Genomic DNA, 13,897 nt, shown 5'->3' with positions numbered 1-13,897 from the left:
CACAAATGCAGAAATCTGTCCATCCCATTCTTCCTTTCTTCAGTGAACAGAGATTAATTTCTACATTCGGAAGGGAAGACACCCTGGGCGGCCAGTTCTCCGGTTTTGACCAGAATGTTTTCTTCTGCTTCATGGTGGCTGTGGGGGGGGACCAGGTGGTCCTTGACTCTAGCCAGGCCCTCCCCTCCCTTCTGGTGACCCCTCAGCAAGCAGCCCCCCAGCTGCCGAGCCTTGGAAGACCCCATCTGCTGCCCCATTGACCAGTGGCTGGGTGGGGGGGGAGAGGAAGCTTGCTGCTCAGCTGACCAGCAGCGAGATCCCATCTGCTTCTCAGTCAGTCAGTGGCCAGAACTCCTGTGTTTGGTGGTGGGGGTAATGCATGCCTGCACCTCCGCTGCTGGGAGATGGCTGGCAGGGGGGCAGGAGGAGAACCTAGCCAGATCCACAGGCTGGTATGGAAGGGCCCACTCCTCCTTCCGCAAGGACCAACCTGGCTTTATAAGGGGGGAGAGAAGGGGCTAGGAACAGGGTGGATAAAAACCAGTGGATTAAAAAAAACAGAAATCAGATTGCGTTTGACAGAATGCTTTATGAGGAAAAGTCTATTTAAATATAGCTTTCTAGGCATTACACCCCAAAGCCTTTTCATTATGACGAGAATTTTTGCTTATGCAATTTGAGACTGTATATTCATGCAACACTGGGATTTTAATTTTCTTTTTGCAATGGGCTCTGTCCATTCATTCACAAGGGCCCCAATCCCATGCTCTCCTGAAGGTGATTTGGGGTGCTTTTTCTCTCAAGCAGACACTGTCACAGATGCTTGAATTTGTCGCTTTCAGAATTTGCGTCTGCAGAGAGAATGTGCCTCTTCTTCACAGCAGCAGTGCTGTTAAATGAACATACAGAGCTGAGGAAAAGACTTCAGGCCTGCTGCTCTTCTGCCTGTCTGTGCACACAGAACCAACCCCTGCCCTCTTCCAGGAAGGGCAATGAATAGAGGATTGTTTGGGCTGAACGGATCTGGATAAAGAGGAGATACTGAGAGCCAAGTGTGAGGAGAGATGGGCGAATAATACAAATGAAATACTTTTTCAGCAGAATATTCCATAAAAATCTTGGTGAGTGCATGTTTAACCCAATAGAAGAATCCATGCTATATAATGTTATTGCTTCAGTTAAACAAAATAATCTAAATGATTATTGTTATTATTTTTTCCATTCTTTGAAGTAAAACAGAAAAGTTCTCCAAATATGATTCGCCTATTAAACTGGAAATAGCTAGGGGAACGATCTATTTCAAATCGTAAATAACCTGGAAAATTATTATTCTAAAAATAAAACCTTCATCTGAGTTGAAAGTTATAACAACTGGCAAGAATGAGCCTTTCCGTAGAAAACCATGCCTTAAATTGAGTCTTACTAAATAACTAGTGATTTCAATTGTGATCTACATCAAATCCGCCCTGGCCGGGGATGTTCATGTCCTTCATTTATGGTCTGCCTTTCCCACCGAGACTCAATGCAGATTATGATGACTGCAAACCGTGCAATAGCAACAGTGTAACACATGCAGACAGACCCACAAAACCAAAGCACACTGCACTGAAAACACAGCGTCACACAGGCCGCTAAGCAGGCGCTACAAGAACAAAGGCAGTGAAGTATTGCAGTACAATTAACAATGTAATGAAACTGTATTGCAAGACTGGAGATCAGGGCAGGACGTGTGATAAGGATGTGGGATGTCTCCAGGCAGGCTTGTCCGGGGGGGGGGGGGATTAACAAACCCCTCCCTCAGCAGGTCTGGGCAGCTGTTGGCTGCACCCATTCCCAGGGCGGTACCTTCAGAAGACTCTGCTAGAAGAGAGCAGGCCCTGCAGACCAGAGGGTCCTCGGCCATGAGCGGCTGTGCAAGGGATAACAAAGCAGGGCCTGGCTGGGGCCGAGCTCAGCCCCTAAATGGCAACCAACAGGTGCGACATGCATGCACTGCAGTGTTCTGTACCAGCTGTGGTTTACAAGCTGTTTCAAGGGCAGATCCACATACAGCGTGTTACAGTAGCCTAGCCATGCAGTCACTGTGGCATGGATCCACGTGGCTGGGTCTGCAGATTCATCCTCCAGAATAAAGGAAGATGCTAAAAAGCATTTTTTGCAGGTGAATTAACTCGCTTCTTTGGTAACTGTGTTGCACTGAGTGAGCAAGAGGCAGCTGAACCACAACAAATAAATCCGGGGTGCACAGGACACCCTTCAGGCTGTGGCCTTCCCAACCATTATCACTCCCCCCCCCCCACAAGGGACTGAAGAGAGGAGGATGAGGGGGATCCCACGCTCCATTGGTGAGGGCCCATTCACATGTCACCCGCTGTTCAGGCAACAAGAATGGCAGCTGGAGTGATCTACTGGATGCTTCTGTCTCACAGGCCTCAGCAAGGCTACTGAGGAGTTGCTGCATCACACACACTGATGCCTCCAGTGCAGCCCCGTAGCCAGGATTTGAAGAACTGCGGGGGGGGGGCACATAGTGGCCCCAACCTCCATGGCCTTCTCTCCTACCACCGCTGAGGAGGAAAGCTGCCAGCTCGCTGCCATACAGCCTGCCCCCTCCCCACAGTTGCCCCAAGGTGATCCCTTCCCAGCAGCTCTGGTGGGGAGCCACTCAGAGGTTTAGATACGTGCCGCACGGTCTCCTGCCCTTACCTGTAGCATGATCCAGCTAGGCAAGCCTGGCGGGACAAGTGGGGTGGGAGGTTGGAAGGCGCCACCAAGTCGCAGCTGACTTCTGGGGCTACAAGACCTCCAGTTTGGATTTCTTCCTGTTGGAGGGCAAGCCGAGGCTGCCCAAGAGCAGCTCTCACCCTCGCTCGAGTGGCCAGCGAGACCAGGCCAGAAAACCCCTGCAGGCGAACGTCACCTCTCCACTGATCCCCAGCCCTGGACTGCAGTCGGGACATCCACTTGTGTGCACCAGCCTACCCTGCCCTGCCCTGCCCGCCAGAGAAAGCCTGCAATGGAGCCATCTGCTCCCTCCCCCGCCGCCCCTTCTTGCAGGCACCCTCTAGCCCAGGGCTCCTCAAACTACGGCCCGCTGAGGACGTTTATGCGGCCCGCCGGGTTATGGCAAAATCAGACCGGAAGTGACGTTCGACCTAAACTCGCGTTAGCAACGCACACTTCCGGCACTGGGCTGAGGCGGCGGAGACAGAGTGTGAGGTGAGTTCCCAGGCCGGGGTGTGTGGTGTGGGGAAGGGAGAGAGATGCAGGAGACAGAGAACTGACGGCCCGCGGCCTTGTACAGTAACGGCAGTCCGGCCCTCCAACAGTCTGAGGGACAGTGAACTGGCCCCCTATTTAAAAAGTTTGAGGACCCCTGCTCTAGCCCAATGCGGAGCTTAACTTTCAGTCCTGTTGTTTCTGCTTGCTGAGGGGTCAGAGATTTCTTCCAGCCACTAAGGAAGCAGAAGCAACATGGAGCTTAACTTTCAGTCCTGGGCGCTGAAAGTGCCTCGTTGTTTCTGCTTGCTGAGGGGTCAGATATTTCTTCCGGCCCCTAAGGAAGCAGAAGCAACTCTGAACTTAACTTTCAGTCCTGGGTGCTGAAAATGCCCCTAAGCAAGCAGAAGCAACTGTGTATGATGATGGCAGAATGGAGAAGGATGCAGCCGAGGCACTGGAGGTTGGTTAGAGGCCCCTGCCTGGCAGTCAGGGGCTGTGCCCCCCCTCGTAGCTACGGGCCTGTTCCAGTGGATGCAGCCCAGGCACAGGGCCAGGAAGGCTCCAGGCGGGAGGTGGGGGATCAGCCCTTTGCAGTCTGAGACACTCTCATAACCCTGTTTTGTCTTGCGAGTCCCTCACAGGCTGCAAGTGATGGATGAATCGAAGTGGCAAAGGTCTCACAGGCAGCCGGGCAAAGCAGAGCCTCTGGAAGGTTTGATAACCTCCTCATGGTTTAACAGCTGAGTGGACAAAAAGATTCCATATTAGGCCACAAGAAAGGGTTGCTTGCAATTTTAATATAAGCATTGCCCCAAAGCATCGACTACACACATACTCGTGGGTCAAATTTCTGGACTAAACCAATTTTATTTCTAATTCTGCTGGTTGCCTGGACCGTGGGGCAGAATGCATTTGGATTACACAGAATGACCCAAGGTTTACCCACTGCAGAATGGATAAAGGAAAGCCTTTTCTGCTTAAATCCAAAGAGCCCAGACAGAATCTGAAGTGCGTGTGTGTGTGCGTGCGTGTGGAGCCTTGCCAGCATTTTGCTTGTGATGCTACAAAAGGCGCTTAAGTTAGGGTTTTCACTTGATACCCATAACTATTTTGGTGTGCAGTTCTGAGTATCTGATTATCACCACAAACAAAGGTTTGGAAAACGCAGAAAATTGGGAGAAATACTTCTTGGGTATTAAGTAGACTTCCAGCTGTATAGGTTAACTTGGGGACAATATTTATGTTTTAGAAGTCAATTTACTACAGAATGCTGAAGTGAAGGTGTTTCTGTCTACTTACATCCTCCATAATACTACTGAATAGGTAAGGAGACCTCTGTAATCCTCTGTGACCCCAGAGATTAAGAACCCCAAGGATTTAAACTGTTGGGGGGTCCACTTGAAAGTCCAGTGCAATACACCTGGTGACCTTTCTGAGTCCAGGCTCAGGTGAAACCACTGCCTCCACCCCCCCCCCCCCCCGGGAAGTCTCTGCTGGGGTCCCCTGGGGAGTGGTGGCGGTGTCCTCAATTGCCATGACGACCCAGCGCTGTGAACAGTGAACAGGCCATGTACAAGGAAAAGAAGGGAAGATCCTCCCCTCCAAAGTTCTGGCAAATGGAAGCCCCCTGGCCCAGTTTATTTTAGACTTTTATATTATGTAAATTTAATGGTAAATTTTAAATGGTATAGAAATGTATAATTGTTTTATTATTTAACATGGCTTTTGCCACACTCTGTAAGCTGCCCTGAGCCTGCCTCGGGGGGGAGGGCGGGGTATAAATAAAATTTTATTATTATTATTATTAGTATATGTGTGAGGAAAACAGTGTATATGGAAGAAGGCCAGAGCTGGTCCCCCCGTCCCCCCCAATGGTCCTGAGTGAAACTGGGCCCCTGCAGGGGTTTAGAATCCTGCTGGGGGGTTTGGCTGCAGGTCTCTGGGGATGGATGCCGTGCTGAATGGTTTGGGCCTGAGAAGCAGCCCTGTGTCCAAGGCCACCATGCAGTCCAGCTTCACTCTCTGCTCTTTGCTGCCACACCAGGACAAGAGTCAAAGGCCTTGCATGGAGCCTCCATTCTACCTGAGGAGACTGCAGTCCGTGCAAAGGGAACTGGTCTGCACACATCCTGCAAAGGAAGCAACCATCCTGGCAATACTTCATTCATTCCCGTGAAGCAGGCATGCAGCAGGGAGAAGAGCCTGCCCAGAGTGGCCATAAGCAACGGGGGTGGGGTGTCCAAAGTTCTCTTTGCACCCTTCCCAGGGATGCTGGCTAGAAACCACGAGCCCAGGCCCTCCTCTTGCCAGACTGCGAGGGACTGCCCCCAGCCATCTCCTGGAGAGGAGGCCCCAGGAAACCTCCTGCACTGCAGAGCCTGCTCCAGGCCTCAGCAGCCAGCCTGCCCCCTCCGCAGCCAATGTCGCGCTGGTTCCTGCAGCTCCGGGAAGCCCCTCCCTCTCGTGCCCGGCCCTGCCGCAGTCCACAGCGCTCATCTGCATACCTGGCGGCGGCGGCGGCTGCTGCACTTGTGGCACCCCCCCCCCAGCCCCACTCCGGGGTGCGGGCGAAAGAGGGGGAAGGAGGCTGCTGGGGTGGCTGGCCCCTCGCCCTCCTCCGCCTGCCGGGGTCCTCCCCCCAGCCCCCCCGAGGGCGGGTCTCCCCCAGCGCCCCCCAGACTCCCCCGCATCCCTAGGGCGCCCCAGCGGGCGGGTGTGGGGCCGGCCTGGCCTTACCGCGCTCCAGGCTCCTCCGCAGCGCCGCCCGCTCCTCCTCCGAGCCCACCGGGCCGATCACCGCCAGCAGCGCCGGACGCCGCCTCCTCCTTCCCCTGGCTCGGCCGGGAGCCTCCGTCGCCGGCCGCGCCGGCAGCTGCAGCAGCGTCTCCAGGGCGACCGGCCCGGCAACCGTCTCCATGGCAACTGCTGCCGCCTCCGCCTCTCCTCCCTGCGGAGCTCGCGCGGCCGCCTCTTATGCCCGGGGACAGCCGCGCGCCCATTGGCTGCCCAGAGCACGCCCCGCCCGCGGCCACGCCCACCAGAGGGAGGCTGGCTCCCTCGCCCCGCCCCCCGCGAGGGGGGGCTGCCTCACTGACAGGTAGACGGGGGGGGCTTCCTTCCTTCTCCGGGAGAGGTGGCACCCGCCGAGGCTGCTCTGGCTCCTCCTCCGCAGAAGGAAGGAGCCCCCCCCTCTCCCGGCAGGCCGCCGCTCCCTTCATTTGGCCTCCTGGCTGGAAGTGCACGCGCACCGCGGTTCCCTCCGGGGAGCATCCCTGAGTGGGGCGGGAGCTGAGGCCCTGGGCTGGCTGCCTCTTCCCCCTCCCAGACGGCGCTGACCCTGGAAGGAAGGAAGGAAGGAAAGATGCCCCTGGCGGGCCGGCTGGCTCTGCTGCTGGGGTCAAGAGCGGCGGCGCGCTTTCCTTTTCTTCGCTGGTTGCGCGAGCCGAGCGCGCCTGGGCCCGAAGTCCTTCCCGCCCCGCAGCAGGGCCTTTCCTGAGGCGGCGCCACCTTAGGCGGGGGGGGGGGCGTTGCTCGAAGCGACGGCGCAGGCCAGGGCGTGCGGGGCGGGGCTTGCGGCGCAGGCCAATGGCGGAGCGCGCTGGAGGGCCGGTCCCCGTGGCGCGCGTGCGCGCTCGTTCGGCCCCGCCCCTCCCCCTCCCGGTGCCCGGCCGCGCGCCTCGCGCTCCCTCCCTCCCTCCCTCCTTCTCTCTCTCTCTCTCTCGCTCCCCAACATGGCGCTCGCCCGCCCCCCCGCCCCCCGGCCCCCCCCGCAGCAGCAGCAGCAGCAGGAGGAGGAGGGGGGAGGAGGAGGAGGGGGGCCGCCGCCGCCCTGCCTCCTGGTCGGAGACTCCCAGCCCGGGAACTCCCCCGGGGCCTCCTCGCCAGCCCGCCTCGCGGGGAAGGGGAGCCCCGAGGAGGAGCCCCCCCCAGCCGCCCCCAGCCCGGTCCTCCAGCCCCTCCCCCGGCCCACGAGCAGGTAGGGGGAGGGGAGGGGGGAGGGACTGGCGGGGGGAGGGGGCGTAAGGGGGGCCCTCTGGCTGCAGACTCCCCCCCCCCGAGAAGTTCTGCTTTGTTCTGATGCAGGAGGACCCCCCTCCCCCCACGCCCCTTGGAGCAAGTGGATCTGGGGGCGGCTGCTGCCTGACGCCCCCCCCCCCGTGTTTGTCCTTCTAGGGGCCAGGCGGCAGACGCCCCCACTGAGGAGGAGCCCCCCCAACCACCCCCTCCCCAGGCCCAAGGGCAGGGAGGGGGAGGGGCTGGCCATGGGGAGGGGGGGCGTGCGGGGGGGGTCCTCTGGCTGCAGTCCATGGGCTAAGCCTCCCCCCCCCCCAAGAAGTTCTGCTTTGTTCTGATGCAGGAGGACCCCCCTCCCCCCACGCCCCTTGGAGCAAGTGGACCTGGGGGGGCTGCTACCTGACGCCTCCCCCGCCCCGTTTGTCCTTCTAGTGGCCAGGCAGCAGATCTCCCCCCCCCCCAGGAGGGCCCTCTCCTTCCCCTTCACGCCCCTTGGAGCAAGTGGGCCTGGGGGGTGCTGCTACCTGACCCCCCCATTTGTCCTTCTAGGGCCAGGCGGCAGACGCCCCCACTGAGGAGCTCCCCCAAACACCCCCTCCCCAGGCCCAAGAGCAGGGAGGGGGAGGGGCTGGCCGTGGGGAGGGGGGCATGCGGGGGGCCCTCTGGCTGCAGTTCATGGGGCTAAGGCTTCCCCTCCCAGATGTTCTGATGCAGGAAGACCCCCCTCGCCCCTTGGAGCAAGCAGACCTGGGGGGGGGGGGGCTGCTGTCTGCCACCTCTTCTCTTGGAGAGCCAGTTTGGTGTAGCGGTTAAGTGAACGGACTCTTATCTGGGAGAACCGGGTTGGATTCCCCACTTTTCCACTTTTGCCTGCTGGCATGGCCTTAGGTCAGCCATAGCTCTGGCAGAGGTTGTCCTTGAAAGGGCAGCTGCTGTGAGAGCCCTCTCAGCCCCACCCACCTCACAGGGTGTCTGTTGGGGGGGAGGAAGGGAAAGGAGATTGTGGGCCACTGTGAGACTCTGTCCTTGAAAGGGCAGCTGCTGTGAGAGCCCTCTCAGCCCCACCCACCTCACAGGGTGTCTGTGTGGGGGAGGAAGGGAAAGGAGATTGTAAGCCACTGTGAGACTCTGTCCTTGAAAGGGCAGCTGCTTTTAGAGCCCTCTTAGCCCCACCCACCTCACAGGGCGTCTGTTGTGGGGGAGGAAGGGAAAGGAGACTGTGAGCCGCTCTGAGACTCTTCGGAGTGGAGGGCGGGATATAAATCCAATATCTCCATCTTCCTCACAGGATGTCTGTTGTGGGGGAGGAAGGGAAAGGAGATTGTGAGCCGCTCTGAGACTCTTCGGAGTGGAGGGCGGAATATAAATCCAATATCTTCATCTACCTCACAGGGTGTCTGTTGTGGGGGAGGAAGGGAAAGGAGACTGTGAGCCGCTCTGAGACTCTTCGGAGTGGAGGGCGGGATATAAATGCAATATCTTCTTCTTCTTCTCTTCCTCCCGCCCCCATGTTTGTCCTTCTAGGGGCCAGGCGGTTCAGGCGGCAGACGCCCCCCCTGAGGATGGCCCTTCCCTCCCTTGCGGCCCCTTGGAAGGTGAGTCCACCCCCTCCCCCTGCCTCCCCACTCCCTACTGATTCTGCAGCAGCCCTTGGTGCCCTCGCAGCATCTGAAGCTGTTGTGGGTGATCGATCCAGAGAGAATAGCCAGTTGGCTGAGGATAGGACACGGGGTGGGGGGGTCGGCAGCAGGAAATACATGCTAGAAACCTACATTTTGAACTAAACATGCCTTTTTAAGCACTGAGTTGTGATGGGTGGAGTATTGGACTAAGAACTGGGAGACCCAGGTTTGAACTTCTGCCCTAGCGATGCCAGCATGGAAGCTCTCATGTGACCTTGTGCTAGTCACACCCTCTCAGCCGAACCTCCTGCCTCCCAGGGTTTTTGTGAGAAGGGGGGGGGGGATGGTGTGAGCCGTTCTGGGTCCCCTTAGGAGAGAAGAGGAGGGGTATAAAGGAAGTAAGGGGGGAATGAAGAAGCCAGGCTTCTAACAAGCAGGGATGGTCATTCCACCTGGGGAGGTTGGGGGTGGGCCCATGTCCTCCTGAGGCTGGCTTTGACAGTTTCTTGATTCAGTAGACCTGTGGATTTTTCTCTTTGTGGGTGTTAGATTCTGGCACATCACAGTCAGGCCTGGGTGCTCTGGAACTCTCCCAAAGCCAGGAGTTAGAAAGCTCTGTGACAGCAAGCAGTGCGGATGAGGAGTGTGTGCAGTCCAGAAACGCAACTTTGGAAGGAGAGGACAGCTCCAAAGGTGGTATGTGAGGGCTGTATGCATTGGGGTTGCGTGCCTAGGGCGGGAGTCCCAAAGCTTTCTGAGCTTGCAGGCTCCTCTGGTGCCAGAAGCGCTGCTGGAGGAGGCAAAACCAAAACTCTCTCCTTGCTCTGAAAAAGATTTGCATGGCAACTCTGCTAAATATGTGGAGCTGCCTGTTCAGAGTCCGGCCACTGGTCTGACAAGGTTAGCATTCTCTCTGCTTTGGCTGGAAGCATGGGCCCAGCCCCTCGGAGGAGGAGGGAGGGGGTTTCTGAACTAGTATCCCGCCCCCCCCCCCGGACAAACCTTCCTCCCCGCTTTGCAAAGGAAGCTTCTGCCAACTGTTAGAGGAGGGAGTGGAGGCACCTGCTGACAACGTACGCAGGGGTGTCGAACTCATTTGTTATGAAGGCCAGATCTGACATAATTGAGACCTTGTCAGGCTGGGACATGTGTCATAAAATACAATGCCAGGTAGCAGAGATGTAAACATTATAAAGGACACAAACACGAAGATTTTTAAAAAGTTTAAAATAAAAAATTTAGTCTTAAAGGTGCATTCTTTGTATCTCTCCCATGGGATCCAGGGAACTGGGCAAAGGAAGCTCTGGCTCTTTCCTTCCTTCCTCAGGGGACCAGGAGAGGGAGGAGCCTCAGCCAATAGAAGGAAGAGAGGCTTGGCTCTGTAGCTCTGCTGTGTCACTGAGAGAGCCTGGCAAAGCAAGGATTCTCAGCCAATAGATAATACAGAGGTTTTGCTCTGTAGCTCCTGTGCGATTGAGCAAGCCTTGCAAAGCAAGTTAGAACATAAGAGAAGCCATGTTGGATCAGGCCAGTGGCCCATCCAGTCCAACATTCTGTGTCACAGTGGCAAAATTTTTTATATATACACACACACTGTGGCTAATAGCCACTGATGGACCTCTGCTCCATATTTTTATCTAAACCCCTCTTGAAGGTGGCTATGCTTGTGGCCGCCACCACCTCCTGTGGCAGTGAATTCCACATGTTAATCACCCTTTGGGTGAAGAAGTACTTCCTTTTATCTGTTTTAACCTGACTGCTCAGCAATTTCATCGTTGTAATGCAGAAGGAAGTAAGAGAGAGGAAGAAGGAAGCAGATGGCGGTCAGTGGCTCGGGGGCCTGATTCAGCCCCTGGGCCACATGTTTGACACTCCTTGACTAAGGGAAGGCCTGCTGACCCTCCAGGGTCGCCATGGTTGCTTCTGCAGCTGTGGAAACCACCTTCATTTGCATGTGGGCAGCAGATGGCGAGCCCTGTCTGACCCTTTCTGAAAAGCTGGTTTTGGATGGAGGCTTTCAGCTGGAGGTGATGCCATGAAATGCATCAAAACTTCCCTTCTGGATGGGAAGATGTCCTCTGGGTCCTGCTTGACTATTCAGAAAAAACTGCCGCTCCTTGTGTGAAGAGCCACATCGTCTGGAGAGGTTTCTCCTCAAGCAGATGGCATGTCCCCCTGGCCTTTTGTTGCGGCATTTCTTTGGATCTCTTTCAGTGACGTCTCTTGTTCTTCTGTTTCCATGTTATATCTAGTCAATGTCAAATCAGCTGAGCAAGATCTCAAGGATGTTTCTTTAGTAGAGACAGGGTCATTGCTGTTTCCCCTTCAATTGGATGGCTGAATTTGATTTTGGAAGGAATACTGTTCTTACCCTTTGAGGAAAAGCTGCTTGGGCTGCAGTCAAGGGAATGTCACAGGCACTTGTTGACTGGTGACATGGCATGTGCTGCTAGCTATGCCAGTGTTCATTTGAAATGCTAATTAGAAAATACTTCTTTGCCCAGTTTTACGCTGTAGAGGCTGAGGTTCTTCTGCAATGTTGTAGTGGGGAGTGCTCTGGGGTGGGGGAGTGGGCTGAGAAACACCAGGGAAAAGAGTCCATCTGCTGCAGCCACAGTTTTAGGGTGCTGTTCCTTCTACAGGCTGTGACTCAGTGGAGAGTAACACAGGTGCCTTTTCTTTAAAAAGAGGGGGCTGCACTTGTTGTTCTGTGGGGAGTGTGCCTAGAGCGCTTGGGTCTGAGTACAGGCCACTGTAAAGTTGTGTTTTGTCATTCTGGGGAAACGGTGCAAGAGATATGTGTCAGCGTTGTGCATCCTGTGTCATCCTTGGCCAGACTGCGGCCCAGGTAGTGCACAACTGTGGCTGCTTTTTCTGTCTCATTTGCAGATCATAATACAGCGGCACCTGGTGAAATAACAGGGCTTGGGAATGATTGCATTGAAAGGTAAATGCCCCCCCCCCCAGTGGTGCTTGACTGATTCCTGTGATTGAGCCTGCAGGGAGTCTGGCCATGTGTGCACCCCTGAGAGGGGCACGGATGCTTTGCCTTGTCCTGTGCAGCAGTCTCTGCCGAGGAGGCATATAAGTTTCTGTGCCAGTAAATTCTCCTTTGCCTGCTGGCCAAGAGCCATAAGAGCTGTTGTTGGCTTGTAGTTATGGTGCACCAGGATGAATATTGATTATACTGATGTTCCCAGCTCACAGGTCATGTCCAGTAGCGCCCCCCGAATTCTGCAGCTGTGTAAAGAGACCATCAGTGGCCCAGTATCTGCATGCGGTCGACATGAAAGGAGGCCACCAGCAAGGGAACCCCGGCGGCCGGGTTCACCTGGTGTTGAGATCTTGTCTACTCAGGAGGATATGTTTGATCAGACTAGAATGAAAGGTGAAAACGGTTCGGTGTGCTTCTACAGTGCCTCTCCCCCCTGCTCTGTATTGGTCCTGGAAGCAGCATGGCTTCCTGCAGCCCAGCCTTCTCCAGGCACCCTTGGAACAGTTTACACATCTGTACAAAGGGGTTGTAGTAGTGCTCTTTCTGATAGGGTTTTTCAAGGTCAGCCGACCTTGGTGTGGTGTCAGTTCCAGCATTTGGGGGCTGTTCTGGCTTTGCAGGTTCCAGAGGGGGGGGCAGCTGTGCTGGCCTGTTGGAGCAGCTTCTAGTCTATGAACACTTTTGCTAAGTTAAACTCTTACTGGTTTTTAAGATATCACAAGACTCCTTTTGGTTTTGCAGAGGCTGCCTGTGATAAACGTCTCTGTAGTTTGGAGAAAGTTCATGCCGGGTTTATGAGCTTCAAGCATGGGCTTCCCAAAGCACAGTTCCTTCCTTGCAGTCTTGGCTGTCTGTTCCCTCTCAACTGTCTGTCTCCCATTGGCCCGAGGAGGCCTGGGAAAAGCCCAGTCAGGATTCTAAACACTTAATGTTGATGTCTGGGAACATGGTAAATGTTACGGATACACAAAGCTGCAGGCTACATTGACCTCTGTCAGTGTTGTGGCTTTTCCAGGAAGATTAGAACTAGGAAAAGTTCTGGAAAATTATCCGGTGCCTGAACTACAGCATAATCTGATTTAGTGTAGGTTTTTTTACTTTCGTCTAGTAAACACATTTATAAAGCATTTGCTGTTAGTTTATGTTCTTATAGGAATAAATACCTGAAATATTTAATAAGCAGCCCTTGCCACCCCCCTCCCCTAACCAGATTCAAACCTATGAAGAAATCATTTTGATTGGAATAACACTTGTAATTTCGGAAAGGAAATATGAAGATATGTAAAATTTTCAGAAATGTTGAAGTCACAGGGAAGAAAAAAACTTTCATTTTTGGATGAAAATAGAAATTTTAGGAAAATCAAATTTATGTAATACTTTTCTGTCAAACCTAAGCCCAGGGCTTTTTGTATCAGGAACTCCTTTGCATATTAGGGCACACACCCCTGATGTGTGTCCTGGAGCTTACAGGAGGATTTACTTTATTAAGAGCCATGTAAGCTCTTGGAGGATTGGCTGCATCAGGGGTGTGTGGCTTAATATTCAAAGGAGTTTTTGCTACAAAAAAAGCCCTGCCTAAATCTATTGTGTTAGTTTAACAACAGAAAATGCAAACTTTATAACTTTCCACATAAAATATTGCTTGATATATTATGAACTTTAATCATATAAATTCTTTAATCATATAAATACTCAGCACTAAAACATACTTTGCTCATTCCAAAAGACAAAAAACTGTTTCATAGAATTTTTATTTCAGCACTCAATAAAATTTTTATTGTAGAAATTTGGCTTAAAGCATTTCATGCAATTCAGAGAAAAAAACAGACTTTTTTCAGCGCTTCCCCAAATTTCTCTATTTGGAGAAATTCCTAAGGGACAGCTCCCTTTCCTCTCCCCCCGTCCCCGGCCTTCTCATCTCCAATATAATATGCTTTAAATTTAGGGCAAAAATGGAAGGCATTGAAAGTTATTGATGCCCTAGTTTAGCACATCCAGAGAAGGGTGGATGGTGTGGCAGGGAAGTTCTTCTCTGCCCTCCTGT

At 54.2% G+C, this 13,897-nt stretch overlaps 2 protein-coding genes across 2 annotated transcripts in view; one reads left to right on the top strand and one right to left on the bottom strand.

Moving 5' to 3' along the window:
* Positions 1-6,044, bottom strand: part of MAP1A (microtubule associated protein 1A) — a 44,217-nt gene extending 38,173 nt beyond the window's left edge. Inside the window, exon 1 of the mRNA XM_060260345.1 lies at positions 5,959-6,044. The gene's annotated coding sequence lies outside the window, so the exon portion shown is untranslated. The remainder of the gene's footprint in view (positions 1-5,958) is intronic.
* Positions 6,045-7,037: 993 nt separating this feature from the next.
* TP53BP1 (tumor protein p53 binding protein 1) overlaps positions 7,038-13,897 on the top strand; it is a gene marked incomplete at its 5' end in the record, with an annotated part of 46,011 nt that continues 39,151 nt past the window's right edge. The window contains 5 exons of the mRNA XM_060260343.1: positions 7,038-7,198; positions 7,396-7,453; positions 9,377-9,554; positions 11,748-11,805; positions 12,059-12,246. Coding sequence (XP_060116326.1) covers positions 7,038-7,198; positions 7,396-7,453; positions 9,377-9,554; positions 11,748-11,805; positions 12,059-12,246 — 643 coding nt within the window. The remainder of the gene's footprint in view (positions 7,199-7,395; positions 7,454-9,376; positions 9,555-11,747; positions 11,806-12,058; positions 12,247-13,897) is intronic.

The sequence above is a fragment of the Heteronotia binoei genome, chromosome 19 (assembly GCF_032191835.1).
Source record: "Heteronotia binoei isolate CCM8104 ecotype False Entrance Well chromosome 19, APGP_CSIRO_Hbin_v1, whole genome shotgun sequence".
Lineage (NCBI taxonomy): Eukaryota > Metazoa > Chordata > Lepidosauria > Squamata > Gekkonidae > Heteronotia > Heteronotia binoei.
This window is presented reverse-complemented; position numbering and strand designations above follow the sequence as displayed.